Source organism: Falco naumanni, chromosome 1 (genome assembly GCF_017639655.2).
Source record: "Falco naumanni isolate bFalNau1 chromosome 1, bFalNau1.pat, whole genome shotgun sequence".
In the NCBI taxonomy this organism is placed as follows: domain Eukaryota; kingdom Metazoa; phylum Chordata; class Aves; order Falconiformes; family Falconidae; genus Falco; species Falco naumanni.
This window is the reverse complement of record NC_054054.1, coordinates 34,052,146-34,061,536: the sequence shown is the minus strand read 5'-3', so window position 1 is coordinate 34,061,536 and position 9,391 is coordinate 34,052,146. Positions and strand designations below refer to the sequence as shown.

The 9,391-nt window shown below is 46.8% G+C and overlaps 1 protein-coding gene across 13 annotated transcripts in view; it reads left to right on the top strand.

The window, feature by feature from the left end:
• The first annotated feature begins 1,232 nt into the window (after window positions 1-1,232).
• SLIT2 (slit guidance ligand 2) overlaps window positions 1,233-9,391 on the top strand; it is a 266,218-nt gene continuing 258,059 nt past the window's right edge. For 3 of the 13 annotated variants that reach the window (XR_005827150.1, XM_040588533.1, XM_040588524.1), the window contains exons 1-3: window positions 1,233-1,982; window positions 3,824-3,895; window positions 5,111-5,182. Coding sequence is in view for 12 of the 13 variants with exons in the window: in XM_040588533.1 (XP_040444467.1) it covers window positions 1,807-1,982; window positions 3,824-3,895; window positions 5,111-5,182 (320 nt within the window). In the remaining variant the exon portion in view is untranslated. The remainder of the gene's footprint in view (window positions 1,983-3,823; window positions 3,896-5,110; window positions 5,183-9,391) is intronic. The other 10 variants (XM_040588517.1, XM_040588507.1, XM_040588496.1 and 7 more) reach the window with 4 other exon arrangements.

Sequence of the window (9,391 nt, the reverse complement as noted above, 5' to 3'; positions counted from 1 at the left end):
GTCCTCGCCGCAACTCCGCGCGCCGTGCGGCCGGGGGTGGAGAGGGGAGCTCCGCCGCGCCCCCCGGCAGGGGGGGTGGCGGGGAGAGCTGCCTCCCGCTGCGCCGCCGCCGCCTCCGCGCTCCCCCAACTTTCATTCATTGTCGGCGTGGCCGCGCAGCCCCCCGCCCCCGCGGTGGCCGGGCCGGGGCCGGGCCGGGCGGCGCCGCAGCCAGTGAGCGCGGCGCGGGGCGCTGCGGGCGGGGCCGGGGAGGCGCGGCCCCGTGGCCCTATATAGGGCGGCGCGTGGGGCGCTCCCGGCTCCGTGGGAGCGGGGCGAGGGGGCGCCGCGCCGGGCCGGGCGAGCGGCGGCGGGCGCCGTGCGGCCGCGTGGGGGGCTCCGGGCCAGGTGCCGGCGGCCGCTCTCGGGGAGCACTGTCCGCGGGCGGCGGCAGGCACCTTGCGGCGGGGAGGGGAGCGGAGCCCGGCCTGCGTGCGGCGGTGCCATCCTATTGTTCAAGCGGAGAGACTCGGGGTGCGAGGGAAGGAGACGGCGCGTGGCCTCCGTTCCCCCGCTGCCCGTCCCCCGCCCCGTCCCCCTCCGTCCTCCCTCCCGCGCCCTCTCCGCCGGGGGAGCGCCGCCGCCAGCGAACCGAGGGCCGGGGCTGTTCGGCACCAGCACCGAGAGCTCAGGTGCACCGGCCGGACCGGGGGAAGGGGCGCAAACCCTTGCCGAGGCGCTGTGCCTCGGCGGGCGCCAGGAGAGGAGGAAAGTTGCTCCCTTTCCTGCAGCAACCCCAGGAGCTGCTGAACTGGCCTCACCTGGAAGGACTGAACAGTTCCTACCTTTCCCATCAGGTGCCTTTGCCGCAGCAAAGCCACGGTATCCGGGAGACCACGGGGAGCAGAATACCACACACACCCCCCGCCCCTCCCTCGCCGCACACCGCTCGTTATCTGGTCCGTCTCGCCGTGCTCCCGGGATCACAGGAGGATCTATAGCTGTGATCTGTCACCGAGGAGAAGGAGGTCGTGGATGAACTCCCTTGCAGCAGGGCAACGAATCACTTCTCGGCTGCTTATTATTATCGTGCTCTAAGACCAGCCCTTTCCTGCTAAACTTGGCTTGGGAGCTTACAGCAGGAGGGGGCGCGGGGGGTGGAAAGCCAAGCCCAACATCATCTTGTGTGTTTGACTTTTTTTTTTTTTTTTTTTTTTCTTCCCCTCCCTCCTCCTTCCGTGAGACAGTTTGATGAATGCCTGCGAGAGGGGTATGATTTGCTGAGGCGCCTCCGGCAGGGCGGTGTGTGCGCGGTGTCAGCCCCGCCGCCGCCCCCCGTGGGGCTGTGAGCGGCCCGCGGCGGGGGACGCGCGTGGGAGCGGCTGTGGCGCTGCGTGGGCGGACGGGGCTTCGCGGCCCCTGACCGAGGGCGCCGAGGGCAGTCACGGCTTCGGAAGGGGCGAGGAGGAAGATCAGGAGCTAGCCCAACTCCGCCGCAGCAGGAGCCCGTGGGTTTGCTTCGCCTTCGCCGGGCGCGTGTGAAGACGAGACCCGAGTGCTGCCTCTCCCCGCCACCCGACGGGCTAGCGAGGGAGGGCCTGGGCCCAGCCCCCTTCCCAGCCGAAGTTGTCTTCAGTCGCGGAGAGGTGCCACCCACCTCACTTTGCCGGGGTTGTTTGCTTGGCTTGGCTTTGGATAGACAGGACTTCTCTTTCTCCGCACCCTGAAAGTTGCCCGAGCGCTCCCCGCGGCGAGGAGGAGGGCGGCGCGCCCCGCGCCTCCCCGGGGCCGAGGCCGGCGGGCCCGGCCGGGCGGCAGCGGGCGGTGATGATGTGCGGCTGGGGAAAGCTCACCCTGTTCCTGGGGCTGCTGCTGGCCATGGCGGGCGCGGTGGTGCCGCAGCCGTGCCCGGCGCAGTGCTCCTGCTCGGGGAGCACCGTGGACTGTCACGGGCTGGCGCTGCGCGGCGTCCCGAGGAACATCCCCCGCAACACCGAGAGACTGTAAGTAACCCGACCGGGGCGGCGGCGAGCACCCCCGGCCCCCGTCTCCTGTCAGGGCTCCCGCCGGCGGGCGGGGCACAGGCGGCCCCCGGAGCCGGCCCGGTTTGGGGTCCCGACGCCCTTTGGGGGGCGGGGGTCCGTTCCCTTCCCCTGCTGCCGGCGGTTCCCGTTTCGCGGCGATGCGCGGAGACACGGGAGAGGTGAACGCCGTTTCCAAGCCGCTGCCTTTCATCCCGGGAAGGCGCGGTGAGGAGCGCGGTTCCCGCCGCCTCGGGGAGCGGGGGCGGCGGGGCGGGCACCGCCGCGGCCCGGGGGGAGCCCCGAGGCGACAGCGGTGCGGCCTTCCCCCCCCCCCCCCTCCCCGCCATCCCCCGCCGGCGCCCATTTCCCGGCAAACTTCGCTACCGCAGCTCCTTCCCGAGGCGCTGGGGAGGCGGCGGGCCGCGGCGCTCCGCGGGCGCAGGCAGGCCCCGGGGCGGGCGCGGGGGGCGGCGGGGCGCGCTGCGCTGCGCCCGGGCGTGGAGCCGGAGCCCGGCGGGGCTCTGCCGCGGCGCGGGCACGCATCCGCCTGTGGGCGAGGGCGCGGGGGTGCTTCAGCCTCTTCCCCGCTCGCACGGCGCTAAGTTGTGCCTGAACTGTGATCTTTGCCCCCCTCCCCCCTGCCATCCGCTTTTTGGGACCGTTCTGCGCCCTCCGGCTGGGGCATTTTCTAGCCTTAAGAGAGAGCAAGCATGTGGTCGGTGATTTATCGTGTCGGGCTGCCCTTCGGTGGGGTCTCGGGAGTGGCAGAGGTCAACAGTTTATTTCTTACTCTAAGTCATTTAAATATTGGTGTGTGAAAGCACATCTCGAGTGATGAATGCCACTCAGGAAGAGTATCAGGGATGTGTTTCTGATGAGGCTTGTGCGGTTTCCATACAGTGGTGTTTTGGCCACATGTGGTATTAACACTCGCAGAAAAAAAAAAAAAATTATTTATCCCCCCCCCCCCCCCCCCCCCCCCCCCGAAGTAGGTTGCAAACGAGCTGTAATTGTTAAGATAGTTTCTGTGTAATACCGCTTCCTAATGGCTTACCTCAGGAATGGTAAAGTCTGGTTTTATTTGTAGTGATTGGAATTGAGAGAAGTTTGTCTTGACCCCAAAATGTCATGAAAAAGGACCATATAACTCAAGAAGAGAAAGTAGTGCTGAAGTATGAATAGAAATGCCAGGGCCTAAATACAGTTTTCCGTCACTTCTGAATGTGCTTTGCATTCTGCAGTCAGTGAAGCTTCCTGGGCAGCAAGTGAAGGGTTTAGTTTTCATAAAACCGTGCTTCCCATCACTTACACTCCAACAGTCTTACGCTTCTCGGAAAGCTAATGTTTGCTATAGGAAGTTAAGACCTATTCTGCCTTTGTGGCAATACTATGGAAGTTGAAAGTTGCTTAAAAATGGTGAAAGTTGTCTCAATTGCAGTCACTTTGTTTTTGTAACAGTCGAACAAATAACGCAGCGCATATATATAGATATAGTAGCTTTACTGGTTTTCTAGATGCAGTTATAACCATGTTCAGACAGGTTTTGACTGTTCTATATTAAAGATAAATGTGAGCTTTATAATGGCAGGCAGACCTGACTTTGTAAGGGTCTCTTATTACAAAGTTTGAAACTACTACTTTCAAGATAAACCTTCGTTCAGTCTCTTGGAGTTCAGGAACTCAGTGTTAGTTGTAGGAGTTGTTTGTTGGGTTCATTTACATCTCCTAATTTCTGAAAGTGCTGTGCCCATGAAAACTAAGCAATTTAGAAGTAACTTTTGAATGTTTTAATTTTGCTGCTTATAAATTATTCTTCTTAGGGATCTTAATGGAAATAACATCACAAGAATCACCAAGACTGACTTTGCTGGTCTAAGGCACCTTCGAGTTCTGTAAGTTTTTTTTCTCTTTCTATCACTGATAGCTTTTAGGACTGATGCTACAGCTTGTTATAAAAAGCATTGAACTAGTTATCTTTTGGTTTATCAGCTGGATGGGTTATCACTTTTTAACTATTGTGCTACTGCATCTGAACTTACCGTCCTTCCCCCATGTGTTATACGCTGATATAAATAAGTTAGCAATTGTGTTAAATATAATTTGTTTAATTTTTTTTAATCTTTCCTTAAGGTTATGAGAACTTGAGAATTTAATTTTGCATGTATCTTACAACTAAAAGTTGCTAAAATTTGTTGAGTAACTGTTGGAATGACTTCAATATAAGGTTAGGAAATTTATAGTTCACACTGAAAATGGGTACTCTCAGCCTGAAGTATAAGAGAATTCATTAAGAAAAAGTTATTAAGAAAAAGTGAATTTAGAAGCAAGCCTCAGGTGATGGTTATTCTTTTTCTACAGTTTCTGGGCATAAAGGAAACACTTCAGCAGTGAATTTGAGGAAGGAATGATTTGGTTTGGGTATATTTTTGTAAATACTTTTGTTTCTAGTATTATGAAGCTTTTAAAATTCTGTGGGGTTTTGGTGGCTTTTTTGTGTGTGGGCAATCTAATATCAGGTTTAAAATACTGCAGTATTTACTTAGCGTATTTGTTAAAGCTATTTAATTTGAGCAAGTAGTTGTATAAAATTCTTTTCTGTTTCTGTCTGAAACAGAATATCGTGTTATAGTAATTCTTAGTTTTTTTACAAAATTACTGTTACAGTGATAATCTCTGTGCAATCTTTCACTGATGTTTTTTCCCAATGCCATAGTTAAATATTTGTTTTGTTGTTCTCATGTGAGCTTAGTAGCACCTTCATACTGTTCAGCTAGAGTCTTATAACTTGCTAAAGAGCAATGATGTGTGTGTGTGTGCCCAGCACATTTGCATATGTGTAACTTTCTAACTTGAGACTCTTAAAGTAAATGAGCGAATGTAATATCTATTCCTCTTTCTTTTACCAAGGATTATTTTTCCCCTTTTTGAGTACATGAGCCCATGTAAAGTGTTGATGACGGGGGTCCAGAAGATTAAAGTGTATGTCACTCTAGAATAAATGTTGTACTGTCTTGATGAGGGTGTGGTTGCCTTTAGATGACTACTGTGAATGCAACAAGTTATCTTAGAGCTATTAAATTTTTTCTATAAAAACTTCTCTATTGCAGTCAGCTCATGGAGAACAAGATTAGCACTATCGAGAGAGGAGCATTCCAGGATTTAAAAGAACTGGAGAGGCTGTAAGTATTTTAAACTCTTAATTACATTCTATTAATTCTATGAATTATTTTTTTTTTTCAAATCAGTTTCTGTTAAGGTACTCGAGCCTCTGAGTTTTGTTTTTTTTTTTTTTAAACTTGGGACATCTGTCCTTATTGAGACACAAGAGAAACAAGAAATTCTCAAGGAGTATGTATGGGGAGTTGGGGGGGGCGGGGGGGAAGCTTTCCTGAGCAGTATAGATTTGAAGTGTAAACTGCAGTTATCATGTAGGAAATAGCTTGAATGCTATCAAATATTTCTCCTTTGAAAATACAAGGACTTTTTTCAAACACGAATATGCCTAAAAAAGCCTGTTCTCTGAGGTATAGTGTTAGAAGTTAATCTTGGAGATGTTGGATGTTTTATATAGTATCTTGATGGAGGTAACTACTAGGTACAGTGTTGTCTTGTTACGTAGTACGAAAGCAATGATTGAATTCTGCTCCAGTTTTTATACGATTAAAGCTTTTACAAAGGCTTAGAAAAAATATGAACTGTTAGCTTTCAAAAAATAATTGGATTTGGACCTTAAAAAAAGGATTGAGTACTGTGGGGAGAGAGGGTGGAGTGGGGGTGAGGGGATCTTGTCTGGTGAAGTGCAAACACCTGCTTGGTTGCAGTAGGGCATAGAAAATTTGTATTTCCCAAAGTGGTTTAGCTCTTTGTAATAGTTGCTTAATTTTCAGTATGTGCCTTCTTATTTTGCCGCATTTTTTTGAAAATGTATTGTACAACTTGGGACGTCTGACTTCTTAAATGCAAGATGCTAATGGAAGGATATAGTTTGGAGCTAGGAAGGTCTAAGAATGCCACCGTATTGATGTGTGTTCATGCAGAGGTTTAGAGCAGTGTCTTCATTATTAGGCATCTTAGTTGCTGCAGTTTCATTATATCATCTTTTCTTTAAGCATGCATCTGAGGTCTTGTATAGTTTTTCATTTGCTGCTTCTTTAGCTTCCTGAAAGTATTTCTACTTTATTCCATTGAAAAGCAGCATTGGCCTAAGCATTCTGTTTGTGTTATTATAGTGGAGCTCTGTATCTACAGCTGCTGTGTGTTTAAAATGAAAAAAAAACCCACAAACCATTATGGTTGATTTGGTCATACAAAGCTATTCAAGAGACTTCGTAACCACCAGTGTGATTATGATTATTTCCATAATAGTTGAAATATCATGTACTTGAGATAGTTACCTCATTTTTTTCAAATAAACCAAAGTAACTTTTTGACCTAAAAAAAAAAATATATTACTGTGTAGTGCAACCTTTTTTGAGTAATTTTTAATGAGATTGATTACTCCCAGAAATGCATAGCTAGATTTTTTGAAAGTTGTGTTAAAATCCTTAATGCAATGTTTTTTTACAACGTGTTTTAAACTTTGTACAAAGTATAGGGATTTAGTACAGCTTCTCCTGCTGAGGGATATATTGGAATAATATATACACATTCCTAAATTTGATTTATAGGGTATAGCTAAAAAATTAAACAGCAATGTACTTCATACTGCAAAATTAAGTACACATATATGAAACATTAATAAACATTACTTGTCTGGTGTGTTCACATTTTGCCATTGCCTTTTCTGTGGTTTTTTTTTATTTATTTGGTTGTCTTTTGATAAATCTAAAATCTTTGGAAAACAATAGATGTTTTCCAGGTACATAAGGTACTAGTTATGAAGAGAAACTCTGATAATTGTGGCTACTTTTGTGGGCTATTTTTGTTCACCCTTCAGCAGGCAAACTATGACATTTGAAAGTTTAGTTATTTAGACCTATAAAGTTAGTTTCTGTTTTGCCTTCAGAATTATTTTGCATCTGCTCTGGTACTTGTTAGGGTTTCTTTAATTTGCTGGAATTCAGTAGTGTTAGGTGTGTGGGTGACTTGTAATTTGAATAGATATGCAGGATGTCTTTAAACCGCCCCAGCTGTTGGCTAAGAGCAAATATTTCATATTTGTGAGGAAAAGCTGAGAAAATTCCTCTTGTTTACAACTGCCAAGTCCATCTGATGAAGGCGCATTGTTATCTGACAGCCAATTCATCTCCTTGGGATTCTGAAATTCAAAATGATTTCTCAGGAAACTTGTGAATGCTTCCTTCAAGTATTTTCTTTTATACATTAAACAGCAAGCACTTTAAAGCTTTTTAAGCTTTTTTTCAGTGTGTAAGTGTAGGATGTCACATTTCTACTGTAAGTGTAATGTGCCAAGCTACTTTCAAAGAATACCTGATGCAGTTCTTTAGTGTGCCCAATGGAAGGTGTAAATGAACCTTACTGTAACTTAAATTAAGTCTATTTGGTTTGTAAGATTGTTTACATGTAATATATCTTATGTTGAAATATCTTGTGCTAGTTCAACTAGTTCAGCTAAAATTCAGCTGCCGGCTGAATTTTAAAAAGTGTTCCCTGTAGTTCAGTACTCTCTTTAAAGAAAGTGAAGAACATACTTTCACAGTAGTTTTCTTTTTTTTTTTTTTTTTTTTTTTTTGGGGGGGGGGTGGGGGGGGGGGGGGGGTGAGGAACAACAACCCAAAACTTCTCTCTAGGATAAGTAGTGCTTTTGGGATTTTTGGTTTTGAACTAGAATTTCAGTTACAACATTTTTTTAGACCAGTTACTGTTTTCCAAGAAACTGTTTGGTTGATCAGTGAGTTACTTGTGAATACTTATTTGTACATCTGTTCATGCAAAATGCTGAATATCCTCAGCTCCCTCTAACGGAAGTGAAGACCTGAAGCACCTTGCAAAATTGATCTCTGAGAGAAGAAACTCTCAACTTTTTCTTCAGAAGGGAGCTGCTTAAGATAAGATTTGATTAAAGCTATGTGTACCTCTGGATAGAAATGTTTTTCCTATGCTTTAGTAAAGCAACAACAAATCTTAGTACACTAGATACATGTAGTAGCATGTACATGGAGCTATTTAGACCTAATATGTCCTATAATGGGAATTTGTATCACACCAGTGTAACTGTAGAAATGCAGTGGAAACCAAAAGCCACAATAAATACTCCTGTAACAAGTGATTGTTGCTACAGCAGCCCTGCTGTAATTTTAAAGTAGAAGTGTTCAGTTAGGAATAAATGATCGTATAGTAGCACCTACTACATAAGAACTTGGAGGGAAAACAAGTTGGAAACTAACAACTTTAAGATACGTTTTAGGTTTGTGGAAACTTTAGTTGCTGGAGAGTCCCTGGTGAATCTGAAGGTGATTTTGCTATAAGCCTTTTAGCTGGATACTTCCAGTTAAATGTGGGTATGCGCTGCAGTGTTCGTGTAGTTAGTCTCCCGCAGTCTCGTTTGAAGGCTCAGCTCTTAAGGGGATACTAGCTCTGGACCAAAGCAATTTGGTACAATACTGCCTGAGCTAGTAAGTCTGCCATGAACATGGCTTTCTTTTCAGCCTGTATCTTCAATGGCTGAATCACATGGTCTGCTGTGTTGTGTAGATACTGTCTGCTGAAACAACCCTCCTTAAACTTCCATATGTACAGCCCATTTTGCAGTCAATGGAACAACTTGTACCCTTGTGTACATCTTGAAGCACTGTCAAAAATTATTGGATTAGTTATGGTCTTATCTGTCCTGTATTTAACATCTGCAAGACTTTCTATATTAACTAGTAACCTGTATGATGAGCCCATGTTCCTATGTGTAGGGCCACTGAAGTGTATATGCCTGTTCAGTACGTGGTAGGTACCGTGAAAGATTGGGATGTGACCTGTTGTCTGAACCTCTTACATAGATCAGTCATGTATCAGTGGTGGGTTTCAGTATACTTCGTGGCAGGAAGGGAGAAAGGGTCAAAAGGGGAATTTCCACATTTGGGAATTTCCAGAGGCCACTGTTTTCTATGGGAGACAAAACCTTTTAAAATGATTCCTAATGAGAATGTGATATTAAACATTTGCTTCTTCTTTCTTTATGAAGCTGGTATCTTGGGTGTGATGTTGACAATAGTTTGAAATAGTGTCTTAAGAAAACAAGATGAAGATAACTGAAAATCTCTTTCTGAAAACTCACACTATTACTAGACACACATTTAAAAATTACTTTTAAACAGAGTAGTTGGCTGTTATCCCTGAGACCACCTTCTTCTGTGGTGTTGTGCCTACTGTTCTGTCTCCCATTGTTTTTGCGAGCTATTGTCATCTGGAGGGAAGCATAAAATTTGGTTGAAGAC